Raw genomic sequence first — 27,302 nt, 5'->3', positions numbered from 1 at the left:
TGCAATGCCTCAAAGAAAACTCAGTGAAATATTGTCAAGAGCTTTGTTTAGGAAAATGGACAGTTTGGCTTTTTTAACCGAGAACATTTTTTTATCTATTGACAGTTTTTTTTTTAACCAGATGCCTATTTTTTTTGTTGCTTATAGGATAACAACAGTACTTTAAAGTAAAATGGGGATATTAAAACCTTTTCCCTTTTTAGCCAAAGCATATGTGTGCATTTCCTTGAGCACAATAACTAACAATCAGAGGTCACCTGAGAGCCTGTGATGCCGATAGTGGTGATACCAGCGGCCTACAGCCAGGGACTCGGGTTCAGAGGCCCTGCGGGAAAGCGCTCTGTAGTGGTACGCATGGCATACCTGTACAGGTGTGTGCTCCAGAGCACGCAGAACCACCAACTGGATGGTTCCTCTGAGGTTCCCTTCAGTCGACATAGAGTGGCGCAGGGTCTCCATGGCATCATGGTTGGAGCGTCCGATCAGAGATTCGCCATTAACAGCTATCAGTTGGTCATTGATACGCAAGCGACCGTCCTGCAAACAAGAGAAGTTAAAACACCAATGTTACATGTACAAGCTACTGAGAATTTATAAAAGTTTAACCTCTGTAAAAAAAGAAAAAAAAAATTATATAAAGAGTTGTCAGCTAGTAGCTATGCTAAACCTTGCCTAAACGAGTAGCAAATCATTTCAAAGGTCTAAGTTTGTTTTTTTTGTTTTATTATTTGCATTACTGAATCACAAAATATAGTACTAGTTACAGACATATTAATGGATAAAAAAAAACTTTCAATTTTACTATAATACTAGTATATATACAAGACAATAAGAGAGAGAGAGAGAGAGAGAGAAGGTAGATATATAATTTACATAAATATTCAGTTAAGTACAAAACATGAGACTACAAATCTTATTATTAGTTACATGCATTAACCAGACTTACAGAGCTTACATTTTTACTATAATAAAATACATATCTTTTACCCATACATTTAGTTTGCATTTAAATTTAAATATAAACAATCCAAAATGAGTCAAAAATGTAATACAAAACAAAACACAGACACACACAAAATAAAAAATAAAAACAAGCAACTAAATAAATGAATTCATTAAAAAGTAAAACAAGACTAAAAAGACTACCATTTACATGTTTGCTATAAGGTATATAATTTAACAATAAATACAATAATTAAAAATGAAATATTAAAACATGTAACAAAAATCATATCATATTACTTGTTATAGGCAGATTAATTATATTAAAAGCCCTTAAATTTTTACTATTTTGTTATAATATAATAAAATAATATAAAAAAACTTAACCCTCTAACACTAGCATTCTCTATTCTTTTTATATTATATTGTACTTGTTTTCTTTTTATTTAGAATAAAAAAAAATAAAAAAAATAAACTGACTCTCTAACACTAGCTCTAGCTATTCTGTTTCTTTCCTATCAACTTTTTATATTTTTTTATTATTATAATACATACATAAATAAATAAATGAATAAATTACTATGGGTAGTGCGGCAGACTTAACGGGACTTGTTATATTCATAGCAGTATTTAAATGAATTAGTTATTTAATATTATTTACTTCATTAAATAATAATAATAAATAGGTTCTAAATACAGCATTAAAGTTAAAAATACTTTTAGTCTTAATTGTGAATTCATTGTTCTTTGGAATAGGTTATTTTCAATGAACCACCACAATACTGTTACCAATAAATTTTTTAACAGACTGAATTACTGTCACACTCAAGCATGTAGTGAAGTTAGGACCACAGCTACTTTTAGCTAGCTTCTCCCAACAATGAAGCCCTATAGTGTGATTTAAAAACATTTATGCAGCGCAGCCTCACTTTTAAATGTTTAACGCATCCCACTGTGAATTCATATACAATTGCAGATGCATATCATTAGCGTGCAAGGGCCAGGCCGGAATCAATTGGATTGAGGTTCACAGCTGTGGTTTCCTAAATAAAACTCAGCTGAGGAGGAACAAAAGAGATTAGCAGCTAAAAGCCACTGGAGCCGCTAAAGACTCCTGAGAGTCTGTGTCACAGTGGATGAACCTGACCCCTGGGCGAGGTCACTGACCACAGACCACCGATACCGCTCTGGGAGGGGGTCTCAGGCAGAACAGACACAAACACTTGTGTCCATCTATTGAGTAAATATACTCATGCATACATAAGCAGACACTCTGGAAGCTCACAACCCAAGATAGCCTTCAGCATGTTTTAATTCATTAACTGGCAGAATAATACAACAATTTATTGCAGAAATGAGCATGCAGTTTTTAAAATTCATACCCATTTGATCTCAATCCCGGAGTGTAAATGCTAGAGGAGCAACAGAATCCAGAGAGAGAGTGATAAGGGTGAACATCAGAAGTCAAATGAAGAGCTCAGCCTCTGAAAATGTCTATTTCTTTGAGCGTCTCTCTGATGGGGGCCTGTGATGCAGCTTGCTCTCTGAGCCCACTCTCCACTGGAGTGCTGATAGAGGCCAGAGATGCAGCTCCACCTGTGAGCCCACTCTTGATTACACTGCTGATAGGAGACAGTAGATGTGCCCTTATCTACACACAGACACAACACCTGCTGCCTGGCTGGACTGATTGAGGAGAGGAGTATTCATATTTCTGTAACAGCATTTGGTGAAGTTCACCTATAATCACAGATACAGCATATCCCAAACCACTTAAAAAGGCTACAAAAAAAAAAAAAAAAAAAAAAACACTTTTCATCATTCATCTAATTTTGTTTTGTGGTTTAAGGCCACTTTGGGTGAATCACAATTACCATAATAACGTGTATTCTACATAATAAGTAAGGATTGTATTGCTTCCCTAATCATAGTACTAGTTACAGACAGATCAATCTGAAAATATTTGGACTGATTAACTTTGACTGAAAACTATGCCTCATCAATGTGCATTTTCGTATCGATGTAAAATATTGCTTTGTGAATTGCTTATTGATATTATGCAAACCAAATGTTCAACTTGAATTTAAAGAATCTTAAAGTGATAGTTCACCCAAAAATGAATATTACCCCATGATTTACTCACCCTCAAGCCATCTTCGGTGTATAAGACTTTCTTCTTTCAGAGAAATACAATACATTTATTAAAAAACAATGTCATGACTTTTCCTAGTTTTATAAATGGCAGTGAACGGTGGTCAAGATTTTAAAGCCCCAAAAAGTGTATCCATCCAACATAAAAAGTGTTCCACACAGCAAGGGGGGTGGTTAAAGATATTGTTTTAAATATGGATATTTTTTTTTCTTACACCACAAAATCATTGATTAACTTCAGAAGGCATTTATTAACCCCCCAGTGCCATGTGGAGCACTTTTTATGATGGATGGATGTATTTTTTAGTGCTTCAAAATCTTGACCACCATTCACTGCCATTATAAAGCTTGGAAAAGCCAGGAATTTTTTTTTTTTTTTTTTTTAATAACTCCGATTGTATTTGTCCGGTTACATGGAATGATTCGTTCGCGAACCGGATATCACAAACTGCTGTGTTTTGAAATCTCTCACAACAGACCCGGAAGAGAAGACAATGCTGAATAAAGTCTTAGTTTTTGCTATTTTTGGACCAAAATGTATTTTCGATGCTTCAACAAATTCTAACTGACCCTCTGATGTCACATGCACTACTTTGATGATGTTTTTCTTACCTTTGTGGACATGGACAGTATACCGTACACGCAGCTTCAATGGAGGGACTGAGAGCTCTCGGACTAAATCTAAAATATCTTAAACTGTGTTCCGAAAATAAACGGAGGTCTTATGGGTTTGGAACGACATGAGGATGAGTTATTAATGACATAATTTTGATTTTTCAGTGAACTAACCCTTTAATAGGAGAATGAGCCTAATATCGTCTTGACTATCGACAGAGACATCTGCTATCGTCAATATCTCTAACTATCGTCGACACACGATATTATCATCGATACACTATATTATCGTCTATCGGCTCAACCCTACTGAGCCATTCTGTAGTGCCATGCACAGGATTGAAGCGACATTCATGACTGAAGCTCTTGATGACTGGACGTTGGATGAATGGGTTGCTCTTTACCTTGTGTGCAGCGCCGCCGTGGATGATGGACTTGATGAAGATGCCCAGGTCTTCTCCAGTCTCTCGAGACTTATTACCCTTCAGACTGACCCCTAGACCAGCTGAGCCGGAGTCATTCAAAGGAACTTCAAACATCAGCTGCTCTCGCCCGTCTTCAGACAGAAGTGGACCTGCTGGTTCTCCTTTCTACAAATAACACACACACACACACACACACACACACAAACACACACACACTTAGGTCAGTATCTCAGCTGACTTTCAAAACCAAATAAATCTTAGCATTTATCCCGGTTTAGTATACTACCCCAGTGACTACAACTGCATTACTGCACATGTAATTTTATTGACAATGATTCTATAGAAATCATTCTAATATGCTGATTTGCTTAAGAAAAATGTCTAGTATTATTAATGTTGAAAACAGTTGCTTAGTTTTGTGGAAAATGTATATGCATCATGAAAAAAAAAACAGCATTTATTCGAAAAATATTTGCAATAAAGTTTTTATTTTAGAGATGGATCCCAGTTAAAATGAAACCAGATGTACCAAAATGCACCAATGATTGATGAATATATAAAGCAGGATTAGGATGGAATGAATGCATGTCTAATGGAGAGGCAGGAAACACGTTGGGGGTCATTTGATTTGTACATGAAAGAGCAAGAGCATGAGAATGAGTCAGTTCACAATGAAACATAAAAAGCTTTTGACAGAGATACATTTGGGAGGGAGGGGTTTGGGGACAAAATTTTAGAATAATATCTCATTATTGAACACATTTATACACACACAACCATCCACACATTTCATTTCTCTTTTTGCATTGACTCTTAAGGGTGTCAGTGCCGTGGTCTTTGACCTTTCTTCACATCATTTCCTTCTTCTATCCACCATCACATCAATAAAACATGGCAAAAAGAGCTAGAATAAAGTGCAATGCCTAAATGTGACCGACATCCTCCTGGAAACCACATTAAGCAACAGCATTATCCTGTTACTAAGCTACTGTGGAAATGGGCCAGGGGAAAAAGAAACAAAAATGACTTTGTAGGAGCACAGAGTTGGGCAAAAAGCATTAAGTAAGAGCTAATGATGAAAAATAGGAGGGCCAATGGGGCAAAGCTTCAAGTAGTCCTTTTAGCATGTCCTCTTACTGAAGATAATGTGTCGTACATGGCCTGAGGCAGACTACAAATCAGAGTTTTAGCACACAATAAAAGGCCTGTTTGTGAGTGAGGTCAAGCTTTGGGTCCAGCGAGAATATCAGATTGTCTGATGCCTCCTCACATGAGGAGGGAGATGACGCTCTGGTGGTCCTATCGACACTTGAGGCCCAGACATCACATGATGACCTCCTGAGGGCAAATACACACTAATATCCTCTCATACGTTCAGTATGATGGACTGTTTTAACTAAAGAACATGAGTATTGCTGGCAAAAAATATCAGCAGCACTATAGAGTAATAAAGGATCCGTGTCGAGAATAAGTGGAATGAGTTAATCAGCACTGACAGATAAACACAGGCCTATGGGAAACGCATATCCACCATATTTGGGCACCTGCAACTCTAAATTAATAACAATATTAACATTAGTGTTAGCAATTAACATTAATATTAACTACTACTACTACTACTATTAAAATATGAATATAAATTAAAATTAATAGGCTAAACTGAAATAAATAACTGTATTAATAACAATTAACATATTAATTAACATGATAAAAATTACAATATATCCATATCACTTAACTGTCAATAGATAAGTATGAATACATTCATATTACAGTATATTATTAAGAATTAACATTAAAAAGATACTAATGGACTAATATTGACACTAATATGAATTCATGTCAGTACTAAGAGTAATTACATTATAGTATTATATAGTATTCATATTTATATTGATCGATAATATGATTTTTATATATATATATATATATATATATATATATATATATATATATATATATATATATACCACTTAAAGCTGCAGTAGGTAACTTTTTTAAATATATATTTTTTACATATTTGTTAAACCTGTCATTATGTCCTGACAGTAGAATATGAGACAGATAATCTGTGAAAAAAATCAAGCTCCTCTGGCTCCTCCCAGTGGTCCTATTGCCATTTGCAGAAACTCCATCGCTCCCGGTAAAAAACAACCAATCAGAGCTGCGGTCCGTAACTTTGTTTGTGTTCAAAATGTAGAAAAATTTATATAATAAGCGAGTACACCATGAATCCATTTTCCAAACCATGTTTTTAGCTTGTCCTGAATCACTAGGGTGCACCTATAATAAGTGTTTATATTCGGACTATTTTAGATTGCTTCGGGGGTACCGCGGTGGAGTAAGCCAGTACCTTTGTGATTCTTCATAGACATAAACAGAGAGAAGTAGTTCCGGTTACGATGTTCTTCCGCAAGACGCAAGCAGTTCTGTTTATTAACCGCTAGAGTGTCAAAAGTTCCCTACTGCAGCTTTAATATGTAATAACTAAAATATAATACATCATAAATATCAACAGTAACAAGCATAAGAAAATGTCTTCTTCAAATAATAATAATAATCATATGTAAATTAATATTTAATAGAAATAAACAACATTAACTGACATTAATATAGGATAATATATTATACATTATACTAACAGGATAATATCAGTTAATATCCATTGATAATAACTGATAATATTAATATTCATAAATGTTATCAATAGTAATATTACAAATTTATATGTTTGTGTGTGTGTGTGTGTGTGTGTGTGTGTGTGTGTGTGTGTGTGTGTGTGTGTGTGTGTTTTTTAGGAGAAACAACTAAGACAAAACTGATACTTCAGTGAATATCATCAACATCTGAGAAATTTTAAGAGGAAGAATTTTGAGAGGAAGTCTTTGTATCATTTACACCAAAATAATCCACGGGAAATGTGTTTTGATGCCCTGGTTGGAAGTCAATGCACCTTCACCCAGATACTGACCAAAATTAAAACTGATGTCAGAAGGCCGTTTGCTTTCACATGAAAGCATGTACAGTTACAGTTTATATCACTCAAAGCTTTTTTAAAAAGCCCACTGAGTTTGGAAAGAAGTGGCCGTGACCCAAATAACAAATATAATTAAATAGGTCAGACAAAAGCAAAACACATCCTGTGTGTAGGAAGAGAAATTATTATTGAGACCATCTCAAGGACATCTAAAGGCTCCACCAGCCCTGTGGCCGACCTCTCTTCTGTGAGTGCAACTGTGTGCAATGTGCATCCTCACAGAAAACCTATATGAATCAAATGGCGGAGAACAGCAGCTCAAACATCTAACTATACAGGCACTTCAGAGGCTAGATTATGACTGCAAATCGGTTACAAAAATAAATATTCAGCTTTTACAGCAAATTTCCCGTGAGAATATCACATTACAGTGGTGGTATTAGATATAATATACTCGGATAAACACACTGGTTTAGATCATTTAGCTTGAATATACAGTCTAGTGGAACACCACAAAAATCACTAAATAAAGCCATTTTATAATTAAATGAAAGATATGTTTGTAGTCCATGCTGGAAAAGATCTAAATACATGTCTAGTGGGCACAAAATAAAAACAAAAAAATAAATAACATTACAATTTTGATGTTTGGCTGATTTATTGCTGCTGGCTATCAGGTATAATTCATATGTTCCTGAAAACATTAATTCCACCTTCTGCATTCATTTACCCTTACAGTACATGACAAATTGATGCCAAATCCAGTCGGCTTAGCTTTAATGCAATGGTCATCTCTAGACATTTATAGTTTGCCAAAGCAATCTCTTTAATATACATTTTCAAAACAAGCCCACAAACTCTTGTATATGTCTGATACTTGAAAATGAATTTCTATACAATGATTCAGATGCTCTTTAAAAGAAACACGTGACTCCACCACCGTTCATCAGATTTAAAATACACAACGCTTATTAAATGCAAGAAACATGTTGACTTCAATGTTTCAAATAACTTCTACGAAAATAAAATGCCAAAATATGGTTGAAATAACATTCCATCGTTGCTATTGCTTAACTTTCCCCAAAGCTGATAATCCAGTACAATAACAACATTTAAATTGATAAAAATGACTATGTTTTTGGGAATGTACCATGGTATTCTTTCAAGTACCTTATCGTTTAATAATCAGCTCTGACCAGTGCAAGACCATCCTATGCCAGTTCATAACTAGTTTGTGACGTAAGATGATTTTAGATGGTTTTTCCAGCAGGGCGGGATGTTTAGCACTTGCTTTTGCGTATCCAGGATGACCAGTCACATCGACCAGATCCCACAGGGATTCAGTCAGAAAAACAAGACTTGACTCTGTCAATGATCACAAGTCACGCCGACTTATCCATCACCAACTGGACATGTTAACAGGATGGACATTTATGGTATAAGCTATTTTCTTGCTGGATTCTCACAGGTCGTTATAAAAGATGCTTTTTTTTTTTTTTTTTTTTTGCTAATGGCTGATTATTAGCCAAATCCACCTTTGGGAATTAAGATTGTATATTTTTTTGTTGACACTGGGTGGTGGTCAGTGGGACGAATTCTGTGTGAAATTGGGAGTTTATGGAGGATATTTCAGGTTTACATGCATTCATCGGTTGGAATCAAATACAAACACACACACACACACACACACATACATGCATATCCTCTAAAAAAAGGCAGAAATGTGAAATCTACACAACACTGTCATTATATCTTTTCTAACTCTTCCATTTTTCCTTTTGCCTGCAGTCGAATTTCTGCCGTAATTTACCCTGGCTAAGCAGTGGCACAGCTAAACCATTTTCAGTTTGAATAGGGTGGAAAGCATCTTTTCGCTCTGAATAGATACGGCGGAGAAGCTCTTTAGGACGCTTTTTGTGCCTAACCAGAATTAATGCTCCAATAATAGTCAGTGTCAATGACATACAGCTGCTCTTCTTGAACAAATCTAGCACAGCAAAGATTTAACAAAGTACAAAACAGCTAAATCCATTAATAAACCGCAAATGTAACCATGCATTCGTTTTTTACATTAGCAATTCAATACACAATGTTTATATAAATAAATAATATTATGAAATAATAATTAGTATATTATAATAATGAAATATAATATTATATTTGTATTTGTTTTCAAAGTAAATTTTATAATAGAATAAAAATAATAAAATACAAAATAAATGCAATATATATTATATATGGCTCAGGCAAGGTCTGTGGAGTTTAATTAATAAAGCAGTTATGGCCTGATTTGTACAGGTGGTTCAAACCCCGGCTCCACCTGACCGAGTGTTGAGGTGTCCTTAAGCAAGACAGCTAACCCCAGCTGCTCCCGACGAGCTGGATGGCGCCTTGCATGGCTGACATCGCTGTCGGTTTGTGAATGAGTGAGCGAATGGGTGAATGTGAGGCAATTTGTAAAGCGCTTTGGATGGCCATGGGGTCTGTTGAAAGCGCTATATAAATACAGTCCATTTACATTTCAGTAATGCATGAGAGAAATGATTGTTTGTGTATGTGACCCCTCTAAACCCGAAGCCTTTGATGAGCAGACACTACGGTGCAAATGAACTGAATATAGACCACTGATCTATAATGGAGAACTGAATTGCTCATGACGTCATAAAATTGGACACAACAAAGAGATGTGGTCTTTCTTCCTTTGATGAGGAATCAATGGGTGCCACAATTGCATTTTTACTCTAAAGGGGGTCTGATGTTTAAAAGAAAAACATTAGGTCAGCGATCAACATCTGTGAGAGGAGATGGACCAGCACTGGCCCGAGGCTTCCTGTTAGACCGCTGTCAAGTTCCTGTCACAAGCTGATTCAACACTTTCAGTGTAAAGGAGGGGATTGCTTGGGTTTATATGGTTGTTTGGATTTGCCATAAAATATGCATATATATATATATATATATATATATATATATATATATATATATATATATATATATGTATATATGTTTGTATATAAAATTTCATGATTATAATTTGTTTGGTCACATTTTACATTGGGGGACAATTCTCAATATTAACTACAGGTTTTGCCTCAAATTCCTAGTTTGCTGCATATAAAAAGTTGTTAAGTTTAGGAATGAGGTAGAATTAAGGGATCTAAAATATGCTCAAGCAGAATAAGGGATTAATATGTGCTATATGTGTGTGTGAGTGTGTAAGTGTATGTGTGTTTGTGTGTGTGTGTGCGCTAGTAATATGAATGCTAATAAACAACTAGTTAATAGTGAGGACTGGTCCTTAAAATATAATGTTACCATTTTTTTTTTTTCAAACCTAAGTTTACAGTTTTCATTATACAAACATTGTGGTTTTCTAAGATATAATTCGAGGTACCATTCATTTTTGTTGTGCCTTGAGGTTTGCAAATGATCTTACCAGTTCTCTGGGCAAAAATTCCTCATGTCTTCCGACTACAAGAGACACGGTTTCTCCCAGTTTGGTGCTCCGCAGCATAGCCACCAGTTCCTCTTGTGTGCGCCCTGTGATGTCCACTCCATTTACCTAGGGAAAGAGAGAAAATGATTTCTTGTAACTGCCAATACAGAGAGCAAAAGTTCCATTTAGACTTCTCAGAGATGAAAAACATGTCAGTGATAATTCCATCTCATGGCCAGGTGCAATACAAGACAGACAATTGGCCTAATTATGTCAAGGAAGCATTATGTTTTCTGAGACAATATCTTTAAATTGAATTTAAAACAATACCTTTTGATTGCATGACTGGTGGGAAAGGAAAAGCATAATTTAATTTCCCATAAATAAACTGCGATTTTGCAATTTTCCATGTTGTTCTCTCATGATTGCATTGATGCAGGATGCATGTAATACCTCCAGGATACGGTCTCCAGACTTGAGCCGTCCATCTTTAACAGCAGCTCCGCGGGGCATGATGCTCTTGACCATAATGGGTCCTGGACCATGAAGGGACGAGTCTCTGGTTACCACGGTGAATCCTAGGCCCTCAGTACCTGCAAACAGAGGAAGGCCAGAAACATGTATTTAATGACCCAGTGAACCAGAAAACCTGAACTGAACATATCTTACCCTCCTGTATGATGCAAAATAACATTCTCCTTAGGATCCGGTCATAGTAAAAGTGTGTTTGAATTTATACCCACAGTTCACACTCACTGTAGTACCAAATAGAATTGAGATCTTTTAAAGACATGTTGAAAATCTACATAATTGTTCCACTAAAATCCCTTCCACAATAGATTAAAGAGTTGAGGATGTCAACAGTTATAAAGACGAGTCTCGAAATATATCATTTAAAAGCTCATGTCTTAAGGGGGTCGCACACCGGACGGGAAGCGCAGCGCCGCGTCGCGTCGCGCCACGTCTTTAAAATTCGAACACATTATTCTCTATGGGTGTACACACACCGGCGGCGCCATTCGGCATCTGTCCGCGGCGCCCAGCTACGACTCAGAACGCTGTTCAAATTTCTGCCGCGCCACAGAGCGCCATCCGCAGTTTTATATTAAAAAACCCAGATGTTATAAACTGAAACTGAAATTAAAACACAGTACACTTGTCTCATTCAAATAAAACATTACAAAGTGTTTGGTTACGTTTTCAGCTGCACAGTTGCCTAGACAACAGATACAACAAAACAATAACAGACTTATTATAATAACACAGATTCTTTTCATTAATTAACGTTCAAAACTCAGCTTTTATCAATTAAAATTATATATTTAAAATAATAATAATAGATTTAGTTAAAACTCTCCCATCTTGCTGCGAAATTGAGCTCACGCATACAGAATGTGCGCGTCCGGTGTGCGATACCTTGAGTTGTCCTACATGTGGCGCGACGCGACGCGGCGCTTCTCGTCCAATGTGCGACCGCCTTCAATTGTGGTTGTATTTTTTGACTAGCAACGTAAAATACCCATGCAAATTTTAAACTAAAAAGAAACGTAAAAGAAAATAAAGAATTAGACCCATAAAAGAAATTAAAAGTACTTTGTCCAATATTATTGCATTAATTTTCAATATCCATTTCTAAAACATTTAATTAGAAATTTACTTAGAGTGTCACTATTAGCACTGAATTCTGGTTAAAAAATGACTGCCTACAAATATGGGTTTTTCAAAAGTGGATACTGATGTCTGGAGAGCAAGATGGTGAAAATTATGTACAGAATATATACATCTACATACAATTTAATAAGAGCACAAGCACCAGTTACCGGTTATGACCCTCATTGATCTTTACAGATATATCCAGCTTTATCAGATCCAAGATCAGGTCAAAAGGTCAGTGGCATGCTGATGATAGCCTTCAAGCACTCTGGACTGATAACCTGTGTTTAAGCTGTTGTTTTCTCTGCAGAGGTTTGAACACCTCTGTTTCCAACCCTGCACGTTGATAAATGTTTCCTTACAGGGATTAGACAGCTCTGCACTTTAATTTCACACGTGAACACATCTACAGGAGATGAGAGATGCAGAGAGCAGGATGCAGGATGAGGAGAGAGAGAAAAAGAGAAAGAGACAGAGAGATGGTGTGAAAGAGGAGCGCTAGAAACAATGACAAAGGGTGTGGTCTGAAAAAAAAAACTGATTAGAGACATTGGAAGCTGGAAAAAGATGGAAGAGTGAATCTCACAGAAATATGTCAGGGTCATATTTCACCCCAAAATAGTAAGGGACTTTTTTATATTTATATTTTTTGGTATATTTATTATATAGTGCATACATACTAATATTTAACACACACACAGACACAGACACACACACATATATACACATATATATATATATATATATATATATATATATATATATATATATATATATATATATATATATATATATATATATACTGTGTGTGTGTGTGTGTGTGTGTGTGTATGTATATATATATATATATATATATATATATATATATATATAGTGTGTGTGAGTGTGTGTCTGTATATATATATGTATATATATTTTGTTTTTATACAAAATTAGTATTCATTCATTCATTCATTTGTTTGCTTGTTTATTATTTATTGTTTGTAAAATCTGCATAAATTAAAAGCTGTAAATTTAAATTAATAAATAAATAGTAATTCACAGCACATTTATCCAGACACACAGAAAGAGAAGAAAAAAAAAAAAAAAAAGAGGCCTAAGACCTAATCATGCTAAGAAAGCAATTCCCTTAAGTTTCTCATCCACAGGGACACGTGCGATTACTGAAGTCTCTCTCTCACACACACTTGAGAGAGAGATGTCATAAAGGATAGCGGCCAATCCAGCATAGTAAAGACGGCAAATGATGAAATCTTGATTCCCAGAAGAGCACCTGACATTAAAGTTTTAAACAAAAGCAGCTGTCAATCAGCTGAGAGGAGGGATACAGACAGAGAGGTGAGAAAATAAGGAAGCAGTTTTGACAGCTCATGATGGCACCTTGTGGTCAACTGGGTGGAGTTTCCACTATTCGAGCTTGAAATCAACATAAAATGACATTTGCGACCCATTTAACTTGCATAATGTGGCATATTTTTGAGTGAAAAAAATGCTACAGGAAGAATGATTTTAATGATTTTTTTAAATTCAGTGAGTTCAAATTTGAGTTCACATCCAGCTTACCTTTCTTCAAATCGATCTTCATTTTCTTCCCAGGCTTTTTGTTGTTCGTATTAACTAGTGTAGTTAGGGCAGGGGTCTTTTTGGGGGTGGGGCTCTCGCTGCGATCTTTCAGGGTGGGTGACGCACTGACCGGAGGAGAAGGCGTGGCTCTGCGATGGTCTGTTTCAATGGGGGTGTGTCTTGCAGGCTGAATCTCCTCCTCCTTTTGGGGCGGGGTTTGTGAGGCAGGTGGCTCTGGAGATGGCGTAGATGTATTGCTTATGAGTTTATGAACCAAGAAAGGACTCTTGACCTTAGGGACCACAGGGTCTGGTTCAGTGTTGTTGAAAAGCTGCCCGATGAGGCTCTTCTCATAGCGGAGCTTGTTGGCGACAGGAAGCACCTCCAAACGTATGGTGGGTGAAGACATGGCTTTGCGAAACACCTCTTGAGACCTGAAACATTGAGAGTGAAACTTTGTCTTACTGTACTGTAATGCATATTTGTAGATAATGTGAATAAAAAGGTGTTTAGTGCTTCAAAGACTCAACAGCCTTCTTCATTATCACCATTCAAGAGCCTTTTCCCTTAAGGACTTCCAGTGGGAATCACTTCTCAGCACTTCCATCTTACTACAAAAGAACTACGTGGAATTCACCTTTATGGGCTTGTGTTCAAATTGTCAACCAAGAGAGTGTGGTGCATTACAGATTTTACAGGTAGTTCACAATGAGATTGTTAAGATGCATTTAGAAAATAGATGGAAAATAAGTGGAAATTCATGTTGACTTTAACATGAGTAAAATAGCATTGAAAATAAAAAAATAAATATATTTTGAAGCTTAATTCAAGGTTTTACAAACATTGTATAAATTCGTACAGCTTGTATTTTACAAATCAGGCCCACTCTAACATACAAGTTATAGCTTTTAATGCTGGCAAAACGACTAATTTATTAATACTGATAAGCAAAATAAATAATAAACTTGCCCAACTATATGGTGTTTACTGGTACCAAGGAACATACTGATCAAAGACTGTTCTATATGCAAAACACTTGCATGTTAATATGGAATTTAAATGGACTGATGCCAAATTTCATATAACACAATTGAAAAGGATGAAATTTCTGATTCGTTTGCGTAAAATTATGCTAACTACATGCAACAGATCTGCAGCAAAATTTGCATAAATCAGCAAATTTACAATGACTACTAATTGAGTCTGGCTTCTGTATCTGACCACCAAAGTCCTGAGACCATGGACACAATTCAAGTTCCATTTCATGCTGACATCAACCTCGGTAATATCACTGGGACTGAATCTCTCCATTTCTTAATTGTTCATAAAATCAATAATGTAAATTCTTATGCTTAATGATAGAATAGTATTAATACTAATAATCCAAATAAACAATACTAACACCAAGCATAAAAAACTTATTTACTTATTAACTGTAGGTTGTTTTACACATACCATGCAATGTAACAATCATATTACTATTACATGAGAAAAAAACTGATACTTTAATATGGAATTTAACCCTCTGGAGTCTAAGGGTATTTTTGGGGCCTGGAGAAGTTTTATCATGCCCTGACCTTTGTGCTTTTTTCAGTTGCTTATACACATCTAAATGGCTGAAGTCTAATCTCACTGTAATCAGCACAAACTGGGCTATAATAATATGTGAGCAGAATGCATGTACATGATTGTGTTTTTGAGAAAAAAAAAATGTTATGCGTGGTTAGTGAAAAACTAAAAATGAAAAACAAATCAATTGAATAAGGCAATAAAACACATAAAGAACATTGGTTCCCGGGACTTTTGAGAACTGGAGCTTGTAGCCTAGAATTTTTCTTTCTAAATTATGTGAAAATCATCTTGCTTACTCACTCACAGAAAACAATATATTGATTTAAGTTTTCTAAGACACTTTTTTTGGTAAAAGTCATATGCGAGTAGGCATCAACTACCATGAATATCATTGTGATTTACACATGAGAAGACAAAGGCTGCATAATGAGCCTGTCAGTCAGCTTGTGTCACTGAGAGGGAGGAGTTACAAGAAAGAATGTGAGGACAAAATAAATCGATATAATTTTATTTATTTAGAATATATTTAATTATCCCACAATATAATTTAGTATTCACTTTTGAGTGCAGATAAAAAGTTTATTAGGAACAATCAAAGCCAACTTTCAAACTGAATTTTTTGCATCAATACTGCGGGGGCGTGATCGCATTAGAAGATAATGAATGGAGACGTGAAAAACAGACATCGCTTTGTTTTCATATGGATTACTTTATCACATATTTTTGTTTTCGGCAGCACTTGTTTAGTGTAAAAGTAGACATGTCAAGCTTTCTATAGATATCTCTCATGTCTCTTCGTTGAGTATTCACGAAGTTATACTTCATTTTAATGACGTGTTTGTACATGAAGATCAGTGCAGACAAAGGCTGCAGACAGCACACCGTGTTTGTTTTCTTTATTTTGTTATGTTTTATAAATGACTCATAACACGTATACTCGTTAATCAACTCCAAAGGGATAATGAACTTTAGTCAGGATACCATACTTGGCCACACGTCACTTCACACTCACTTTAATTAAAGTCTAACATTACTAAGACTAGATATCAGAGGAAAAGAGAATACGAGTCATGTTGCATTGAATGTGATGAGCAAACTTTCAGAGTTCAGTTCAGGATGCTGCAGAAGTAAAAACTGACTTGCTTGATTGAAGTCTTTTTCTTTTCTGCTTCAAAATCTTTAACTCGTACTCATTTATCCAACTCTTCCTCTAATAGTGCCACTTCGTTTAATCTATCGCCCTTTTGAAGGCTGTTCGATACCACTATAGCCACTTAATAGGGCAATTTCACACTCGTGGCAAGAGCAAACCATTCTCTTTTGTTGCGTTGAAGTTACAGCACTGAAACTCTGCAGAAAGGTGAGGAAAATGAGAGAGGATGGGTAGATAAATAGGTTCGGTACGATTGTGTTTGCACGCTACGAGCGAGTAGGACAGAGAACAATCGCATGAAAGCAAAACCAACACAAAAGATGGATAATAAAAGAAGAGAATGAAGTGGAGAGAAAGAAAGCGGGTGGATGATTAGTAATCCACATGACAACAATGAAAGTGTGACGGATGGAAGAGTCAGACACTCACTGAGCAAAGGACTTGTCTATTAACTCGGTGTCATTGATCTGCACGATGCACTCGTCCTCTTCAAAGATCCCCTCTTGTTCGGAGCGGCTGTTCTTCTCGATGGCTCGGATATTTAGACCCAGAGTCCTGAAGACAGAAGCAACAAACAGAATTCAGACAGGGAAGGGCATTCAGGAAATAACTGAAAGTATTAACTTGTACAGAAGAAACAGAATTCCAAATGAAAATAACATCTATAGTGTTAATACAATAAATACAATGGTGGTGGAACTGTGGCCTAGTAGTTTGCTTATTCTGCAAATGCAGTGAGAGGTTACATAAATTATCTGAAGTAATGCAATTAAAAAAAAAGTTATAAGATACAATTGTAATAAAATAAAATTGAATATCTAAAAATGGGAAAACAGAAAAAAGTAAATGATAAAAGTATATGAAGTATATAAAAAAAAATGGATTGTGGAATATGACACACCAGGAAGGCAAGCATTATTTACTTTTTTATGATTTGAATGAAAAACGGTCTCTCAATATTAGAGACATCAGCATCTTTCTGTTTTGAGAACTGCTCAGGCAACCATTTTAATGATCAAAGCTTTTATGTGCTGTTACTTCCTTTAAGACTTGAGGGTTTCCTTTGGGTCTTACACACCCTAAAGCTTAGTTCAGCAGGCCACCGAACAGGTTTGCCCACCTACAGAGAGAGGGTCTATTTCCATCCGGAGCTCAACAGGGTGCAGAGGCCTCAACAACAGGAAGCTTGTCATCGTCTACCCAGGGAGGACTTCCTGTCATGCAGCATGTGTGTGTCCTTGCCCTGAAAACCTAACTTTTGACCCATTCATGCAGTCTGAAAGAGCCATTCTCCTAGCTACTTCCTCTAAGTGTTTGAGTGTGTGTCTATGGGCAAATATGAATGGGACACTGTTGACTTATAACATTAAAATTACAAAAGTGAAACTACTAAGTAATCCACACATGCCACAGATAGCGTTTATAAATGTGAAATAAGGTGATGCTATTCCTTTATAGAGTAAAGGCCCGTTCACACCAAGCATGATAACTATAAAGATAACGATAAAGATATAGTTCTAAAATTGTTCTAAATATTATAGAATAGCGGAGTCCACATCACAACTATAACGATAAAGGCAAAGAGAAATGATAACGTTGGAATCACTTTCAGAACGATTTTTCTGATGAACGATAAAAACATTGCCAACCAATCAGAATCAATTATGCTGTAATGAGCTTGAGAATTTAAAGCAGCAGACGTGTGTCCAATTAGAATACACAGACAATATCGTTCGCTGGTGTGGACGCTAATATCTTTATCTTTATAGTTATCTTAAAACATATTTATGTTATTCACATTTAATTAAGTTAGACTAATGGTCAGTTATTACTGTTTTATATAATGGCCAGTGCTGAAGAAAATAAATAAGGTCAACTTAAAGTAATTGAGAAATGGTCGGCTGGCATTGTTTTATATAATGATGGAAATTAAATAAAATACTCATAGGATAAAATAAAATCAATGTCAATACTCAAAAATCGAAAGGGAGAATTTGCACAACAGTGCATCTCATGGTTTATTATCAGGCAAGTGTGTAAAGACACCACAAATCTGTGTGTGTACGTGTGTGTGTGTGTGTGTGTGTGTGCAAGCTTTACCTTCCACTCAGTGAGGAGCAGTATGATATGACTTTGATGCCCAAAGGCCCGAGGTCTCCAGAAATATCTACTGTCCGTGTTAGACTTCTGCAGAAAAAAAAGAAAAAAAAACACAATGGTCACGGTGGTTAGTTACATTTTTCATGACAGAAAAAAAGAAATAAAAAACCTGAAAAATATATTTTGGAAGAGGAAACTTTCAGAGGAACGCAATTACATTAGCAGAACAATGGTCACATTTCAAAATGACAAGCCAAAAAACCATTACGGTAGAAAGTGTCTTGGATATCAATGGAGTATACTTCTCCTGTCACCTGCATCATTTCCTCAGGTCTAGAGCTCTCGAAGTGTGTGTAATGTTATGCTGTTCAGTCAGAATCCTCCGACCTTGCTCTTACATTGAAACACAAACAAATACACACAGGATACACTCGAGTTTTATATTTAATGAAAGAAAACGGAGCGCTGTTTGTCCATGCAAAACCTCACACAACAATTGTATGATGCTCTAAAGGTTTTTTATGTGGTTACAAGGGTATTCTGGGTGGGAAGAGCACACAGCACACAAATAAATTAGAAAACAGTAGATTTTGTAATTTCTTAACTGAAACCTTTCACCTTATTGGTTTTACTTCTTTCATGGATGGATGGATAGATATCAAAAGAACTATCAAAAGTACTCGACGATAAGAATAAGAAATAATAATTATAACTGAACTAAACTTTTGTTTTATCAGTTCAATTGACCCATTATTCTTGCAGTTTGGTACAGCCACTGCCATCAGCATCTGCTTCAATGTACTTGCACAGAGAATGTTTCTGGCCTAAAGCAGTCAATGCATTATAGACACAAACCCACACACAAAAGTGTTCACAAAAGTATTAACCAGCTACTTCTGTCAACACACACTGAAAATCCATTTGCTGTTTATGACCTGCGGGACGACATTAATGACCAAACAAACGAGTCAGACGCCAGAGTCACTGCCATTCAGTGTGTCTAAGATGAGAGCCGAAGGCAAAAGTGCCTACCTGCATCTCTCATCGCAATAAAGACAGAATGGAGGAGAGGAGAAGATGAGAGACAGAGGAAGCCAGAGAGGGGATGTGAGCTCTTCCATCTCTGTCAGAAAAAAAAAAAAAAAGATTCTTCTCGAAGATTCAGACAAGCTAGACAAATTGCAGTTACTTACTAAATAAAACTTTTTATTTTATTTATTTTACAAATTTTAACTTATTTTTGGATGGATGGATTTTTTTTAAATTTATTTTACAAATGTATTTTCCTTTTGAACTATTTGTATTTATTTCAAATTATTACATTGTATTGTATTATTTGTGGTGTTGTCTGATGTTTGATATTACTCCCGTTTAAATTTGATGATTTTTTTTTTTTTTAACAAATCACTTTAAAAAAATATTATCTGAAAAAAATATTACAATTATGAAATATTATTACAATAATTTATTTTTAATACATTTTAAAATGCAAATTATCACTTATGAAAAGCTGAATTATTATCATCATTACTCAATGACTTGCTGCTAAAGAAACACTTATTATTATTTTCAAAGTTGAAAATAGTTGTACTGCTTAATTTTGGGAAATGGTTTTATGTATTATTTAATGAATAGGAAATTCAAACAAAAGAACAGCATTTTATATGAAATAGGCATTATAAGTCTTTACTGTCAGTTATGATCATTTTAATGCATCAGTTCATAGCTGTAACCAAGGAAACACTGTGCTGTTCCACAAGCGCCACCTGCTGTCAGAGAATTTAGAGTTTTCAATAAACCTGTCTGCTAGTGAAAATACTGTTGGTGCAAATAAAAATTTAAAATTTAAACAACAGTAGAAAAATCCTTATCGTTGTGCCATGCACACAAAAATTTCACACAAAAAAGAAAAGTTTGTCAATATCGGTTGCTGTGTATGTGGGCGCCTGAATAAACTTCCATGTGACTTTCTGCTGACAGTCTAGTTACAGCCTACTTTCAATGTAACATTATGAAGCGCTGCCGCATCTGCTAAACAATGATGTAAACTACCAATACACACAAACAAACTCGACCAGCTAGTGAGATCAGGAAACATTCATGCACACGACTTGATCTGCAGAGTTCATAACCACAAAAATAAAACCTCCTCTTCTACATTTGCATTCCTCCAAAAATAAAACCCCTCTGCCAATTTGCAGGTGCCCAGTGTAGCACAGAGCATCCATGAATTTACATGAATGAAAACTGAGACTGGCAGCAGCTCACCAGACAGATGCAGAGCTTATTACTGCTCAAACACCACAATAGCACGACACACAGAGAGTGTGTTTATGTGCGCTGAGAGAGTGTCAAAGAGGGAAAAACACTTTCTCAATTTCTGTGATCAATTTGAAGATAAAAGAGAAAAATACTTCCTGAAATATTTTCTAGTCCCATATCACAACTCCACAAATTATCTGAAAAAGAAATGAAAGATGCCCTCAGAAACTGAATAAACCTACACAAGTCATCTATGCATATATATATATATATATGCATATATATATATATATATATATATATATATATATATATATATATATATATATATATATTGTTATTGTGTGTTTATCATTTGCATTTGTCTTATTTAGTCTGTTTTTTTTTTTTTGTTTTTTTTTACTTTATAGTATTAGTGATAGTTTGTGATTACTCTTGCTTAAATTTGAACAATCTCATATTACAAACATACAATATATGCCTGGCTGATGATAAAAAAATGCAAAAAATAATAATAATAATGTGGAATGTTTTAATTATTTTTAGTTATTTTTATATATTTTAAATATAAAATATTGGCATTATTTTATTTTATTTGTGTTGCTTTCTAAGGTGCTTAATATTATTATTGCTTAAATTTGAATAAACTCACATTAATAACAACATTTGCCTGATGGATGCTAAAACAGTCAAAAAAACTCCAATAGACTAGAAGGATCCGAAATGTATACGAGACTAGATTTCTTTTTTAATTTATCACTATTATTTGTGTGGTTGCTTTGTTAATACCATGTGTAAATCATAATAAAAATTTATAAAAAAATTAAATCTGTGATTGAGAAACCAAAGTACAGACCATTCAATAATATTTTCCACAGTTTCTGTCCACTGGACATTTATGGAAAGACATATTTCAGTATTTGGTGGCTGAACAGTCAATGCACTCTACCAGTCCCTCAACTCCCCATTTTCATTTTTGTCAAATTCAATGGCATCTTATCTGACTTTACCCAGAGCATCTAACCAACTTGTGCCGGTAATATCCATATCCAGCTAAAAAAAAAAAAAAAAAAATTACATTAATATAAAGACTGGACCTAAAAAAAAAAAAATTTTTTATCTCTCATAATACACAGAACCTAAATAAGAACTCTTACTGAAACCTGATTGAATCCCAGAAGGACCTGAGGGGCTTCAGCTGAGGTGATGCACTACTGTAGAGCACTTCAATCTTTAATGAACTGTAAAAGTGTGTGTGCGTGTGTGGGTGCGTGTGTGTGTGTGTGTGTGTGTGTGTGTGTGTGTGTGTGTGTGTGTGTGTGTGTGCGCACACGTGTGCATCAGTAATACTGATTGACAGAGGTGGTGAAGAGAGGCAAGAGATAAACTCCATCCCACTCTCCAGAAGATGTGATGAGGTCACATGACCTGTGATAAGAGGCACGAATTGAGAAAACGTAATGTAGTTACGCCTCCCATTCTGTGACTATGGCAACAAGTGTAAATATTAACTCCAAGAATGATGATATATACACATAAGCTCTTGTGCTACTTGTATATCTCAACGTGAAATCATCTACTGAAATCACAATGCTCAGAAGAGCCAAAACTTACAGGCTGAGATCAGTTTAGCCGTTTCTGCATTTCAACCTGATAAGAATTTCAATAAGAAAAGCAGCTTCTAGATAAGCATTAAAAAGCTCATTTAAAACAGAAATTAAGCCTGGCTCTTAAACATGGATAAACTGTTGAAATATTATATTATTCGGTTCAATTGTTATAAAAGCGCTTTGCTAGGTTAAATCGCTTGAAATTTTACCTCAAGCCCTTTCCAAAATTGTTTATTTTGTCCAAAGCTTGAATGTTTATATTTATATATTTATGCATTTAGCAGACGCTTTTAACCAAAGCCACTTAGTGCATTCAGGCTATACATTTTTTACCTAACATGTGTACCCTGGGAATCGAAACAACAACCTTGAGCTGCTAAGCAATAATGATCTACCACTGAGCCACAGGAACACTAATTTAAGAATGTATAATATAACAAAAAGTTATGGCTACCTGAAGTTGGCTGATGGCTAAAGTTTCCTGGAATGGAATTTTGAGAAAATTGTGTTTAAAGTCAGATGGGTTTCACTTTCACCTCTACATAAAGGGTTAGTTCACCCAAATATTATTAAAGAGCAACACAGATGGGAAATCAAAAATTACCTGTATTACAGTGTATGCTGTCCATCAGTGTAAACAATGTGCAAAGTAATTAAACCAAAAAGTACACGATTTATAAAGTTATTGGCTTCTAAAGTAAGGAGTCAACTCTGAATCGCTGAAAGGAGTCGTTATAGATTTCAAATCTTTTGCCCATCTCTATGTACGTCACTAGGAACACTTTGCATAATAATCTCTGCCTACCGTGTTGGGAGAAACGGAACTCTGACCTGCCCCACCCCCCACACAGACGCTCTGGTTGGTGTGATAGCATCATGTCGAGGAGACGGTGTATTTTTAATTGTAAAGGCAAGTTTGTTTTATTTTCAAGAAGAACCAATGGCTAAAATTCATTTTTACCACAATACCAGAGCTGTACAACAAATCCCTTTTGTTGTGTTCACAACATTTCTCTGATGACTGCTTTTCTAATCTCGGTGAGTACAAGGCGGGATTTTCAAAGCGTTTAGCCATAAAAGAGTGTTCTTTACCAAATGTATTTAGAACAACGAGCATCTTCGAATCACAACGCGAAGTATGATTATGGAGTTATTTGTCTGATTTCTCCCGAGCGTCTTATAAGTATGTGTGGTGTCTGCAGCCTGTCTGCGCTGATCGTCATGTACAAACATGTCATTAAAATGAAGTGTAACTCCGTGAATACTCAACGAAGAGACATGAGAGAGATATCTATAGAAAGCTTGACATGTCTACTTTAAAACTAAACAAGTGCTGCCAAACAGATATTCTGTGATAAAGTAATCCATATGAAAAAAACGCTATGTCTGTTTTTCATGTCTCCCTTCGTTATATCTTATGTGACCACGCCCCCGCGCTGAACGCGCTATTCAGATTCAAACTGAAGCGCGCGGTTTGAATACACCCACACAGAAGAAAAAGCAGCGAGACTGTTCAAGTTTTTTTATTTTACTGTTTGCTTCATGATGAGAGGAATAAGACATAATTCACCCCAAACAGATGCTAACGCATAGTTTACCGTGGAGGTGTGTGCGGAACAACCAATCAAACCTGACTATGTTAGTTGACCAATCAGAACACAGTATGCTACCGAAAGGTGGGGTTTAAGGAAACTGAATCTTTTGAACAGCTTCACGCGAACCGTTTGGGGATCTCTGAGAATTGAGGTAATTTTAAAATGATATTTTGACAAAATGACAATGTTTTTTAACCTTGGATGGATTTAAACGTAATGTACAGGACTTATAAACAGTGATAGGAAGCTTAGAATTTTCATCTTACTGGCTCTTTAATGACTCACCCTCATGTCGTTCCAAACCCGTAAAAAAAAACTCGAAAATATATTTCGGTCCAAAAATAACAAAAATTAAGACTGCTGACGTGTTTTCCAATAACAAAGATAACATGTCAGCAGCGTCATACGTCAGCAGCATCGTGAACACGCTCACAACACACCCGGAAGAGAAGACAATGCTGAATAAAGTTGTCATTTTTGGAACAAATTTTTTTTTCGATGCTTCAACAAATTCTAACTGACCCTCTGATGTCACATGGACAACTTTGATGATGTTTTCATTACCTTTCTTGGACATGGACAGTATAACGTACATAAAGCTTCAATGGAGAAAAAAAAGGAACCAAACTCTTTTTTTATTTTTTTGTTAACAACTGTTTTGGAACCAAACTCTTATATATAAACAGCATGCAAAGACCACACCCAAAACACACAGGGCCCCACAAACACACACACACACTTAAATAACCTTAATCTGACAACAAAGAGCTTTTCACAATACAATGATCCAAAAGTAATCTCAGGACAGATTGCGGCTTACACTGATCATTGAATTATTATTATTATTTATCCCTGGCTTAAGAGTGCACATACACAATAATGTATATATGTGTACACAAACTCCCTCACCTTAAGTCGAATTGTCCAGTTCTGGAGTTGGGGACGTCCACCTTGGGTTTGTCCATGGCTCCTCCCTTCACAGCGGACGCATGACCAACACCCTGTCAACACAAATATACACTCACCATGACTTCAGTTTCACTAGAGCACCCAAAACAACCACACCGAGCTTCAAAGTTTCATAATCAGAACCATCCCAATGTGGTTGAACAGTTCTGCACTGTCCTTGACGTCCATATGTCACTACCTTTCACTTCTTTTTAAATGATTAATATCTCATCTTGTGACAGCGATCAAAACAGATAAAAGGCAAATAACTAGAAAACAAACACAAAGATAAAGAAAAACTAAATGATGCACCGTAAAAGGGAAGGTCCACTTTCCTCACCGTGAAGACGCCACTAATGCTGGTCCAGAATGTACCCAGTTCTCATCCCAACACGCACACAAACATGCTCCCCCCCCCCCCCCCTACACGGGACGCAGCAAACAAAAAAGTGACCTAGATTATCTGAGTAGAAAGCGATTATCCCCCGCTAGGCCACATGCTCCTGAGGGCTACTGGGGCAGCAGAAGCAGTGGGGCTATTGTTAATGTGCATCACCCTTCTTTACTGAGTGCACACATGAGACATAGAGAGACTTTAATGGGATGGTCCGATGACATAACAGTTTAGAAAAGGGAAAGCAGAAAAAATGACTATAGTTTCTGACTTCATGTTTTCAACATTGATAATCATAAGAAATATTTCTTGATCAGCAAATCAGCATATTAGAATGATTTCTGAAGGATCACGTGACACTGAAGACTGGAGTAGCATTTTAAAAACATTTTTTTTTTTTTTAATTGCAATAATATTTCACTGTTTGTATATTTAAGTGTAGTCAGAACATGTATTATAAACTGCAAAAGCAAAAATGAATCTACCGCTGTTGAAATGCTCTCCACAAACAATTTGGGCTCACGTAATACACGTACTAACTTGTGGTTTGCACATGTTCTGTGCACCTGACATTAATTGCATTATATAAAAGTCACAGCTTATAAAAAATAAAATAAAATAAAAAACGGATGATTAAAAAAAACAAAAAATGTGTGGCCTTTTTTATACAAGAATTATGAGTGGGTAAGTAAACTCATGGGAATACAGCAATTGAATAAATGTCAAAGCCCAATGAGACAGAGAGAGAGAGAGAGATTTGCATCACAATTGTGTTTCTCCATGAACTTTGAGTCCATCTCATCCATCTAACTGTGGAGCTGACAGATAATATACTGTAACAACAAAGCCTGATCATCAATCTACTGTACATGATAACTCAGCACAAATTCTAACATAAGACCTAGACAAAAAGACACTAACCCCAAACAGTTAAGAGTACCATGGTGCCTTAGTAATGCCATGGTATTCTTGGGGTACCATACCATACACATATACAATGATATTTGAGCCATTTAAAGGGTTAGTTCACCCAGATAGCAAAATTGTGTAATTAAGAACTTACCCTCATGTTGTTTCAAACCCGTAAGACCTCCGTTTATCTTTGGAACATAGTTTAAGATATTTTAGATTTAGTCCGAGAGCTCTCAGTCCCTCCATTGAAGCTGTGTGTACGGTATACTGTCCATGTCCACAAAGGTAAGAAAAACATCATCAAAGTAGTCCATGCGACATCAGAGGGTCGGTTAGAATTTTTTGAAGTATCAAAAATAAATTTTGGTCCAAAAATTGCAAAAACTACGACTTTATTCAGCATTGTCTTCTCTTTCGTGTCTGTTGTAAAAGAGAGTTTTAAACAAAGCAGTCTAGATATCCGGTTCGCGAACGAATCAATCAGTTCACCAAATTGAACTGAATCGTTTTAAACGGTTCGCATCTCTAATACGCATTAATCCACAAATGACTTAAAGCTGCAGTAGGTAACTTTTGTAAATATATATATTTTTACATTTGTTAAACCTGTCATTATGTCCTGACAGTAGAATATGAGACAGATAATCTGTGAAAAAAAATCAAGCTCCTCTGGCTCCTCCCAGTGGTCCTATTGCCATTTGCAGTTACAGACCGCTTCCCGGTAAGAAATCAACCAATCAGAGCTGCGGTGCGTAACTTTGTTTGTGTTCAAAATGTAGGAAAATGTATATAATAAGCGAGTACACCATGAATCCATTTTCCAAACCGTGTTTTTAGCTTGTCCTGAATCACTAGGGTGCACCTATAATAAGTGTTTATATTCTGACTATTTTAGATTGCTTCGGGGGTACCGCGGCGGTACATAAACAGAGAGAAGTAGTTCCGGCTACGATGTTCTTCCGCAAGACGCAAGCAGTTCTGTTTATTAACCGCTAGA

General features: G+C 35.8%; 1 protein-coding gene across 1 annotated transcript in view; it reads right to left on the bottom strand.

Annotated features, from left to right (window-relative positions):
* The window catches only part of LOC127990713 (partitioning defective 3 homolog B), a 159,970-nt gene that overhangs the window by 75,673 nt on the left and 56,995 nt on the right, over window positions 1-27,302 (bottom strand). Inside the window, exons 5-12 of the mRNA XM_052591522.1 lie at window positions 24,961-25,052; window positions 18,585-18,671; window positions 16,914-17,039; window positions 13,760-14,193; window positions 10,997-11,136; window positions 10,544-10,669; window positions 4,113-4,298; window positions 364-537 (exon numbers count right to left, since the gene is read on the bottom strand). Of these exons, the coding sequence (XP_052447482.1) occupies window positions 364-537; window positions 4,113-4,298; window positions 10,544-10,669; window positions 10,997-11,136; window positions 13,760-14,193; window positions 16,914-17,039; window positions 18,585-18,671; window positions 24,961-25,052 (1,365 nt within the window). The remainder of the gene's footprint in view (window positions 1-363; window positions 538-4,112; window positions 4,299-10,543; window positions 10,670-10,996; window positions 11,137-13,759; window positions 14,194-16,913; window positions 17,040-18,584; window positions 18,672-24,960; window positions 25,053-27,302) is intronic.

Source organism: Carassius gibelio, chromosome A1 (genome assembly GCF_023724105.1).
Source record: "Carassius gibelio isolate Cgi1373 ecotype wild population from Czech Republic chromosome A1, carGib1.2-hapl.c, whole genome shotgun sequence".
NCBI classification, from domain to species: domain Eukaryota; kingdom Metazoa; phylum Chordata; class Actinopteri; order Cypriniformes; family Cyprinidae; genus Carassius; species Carassius gibelio.
Note: the sequence above shows the minus strand (reverse complement) of the source record. Positions and strands in the feature narration are given on the sequence as shown.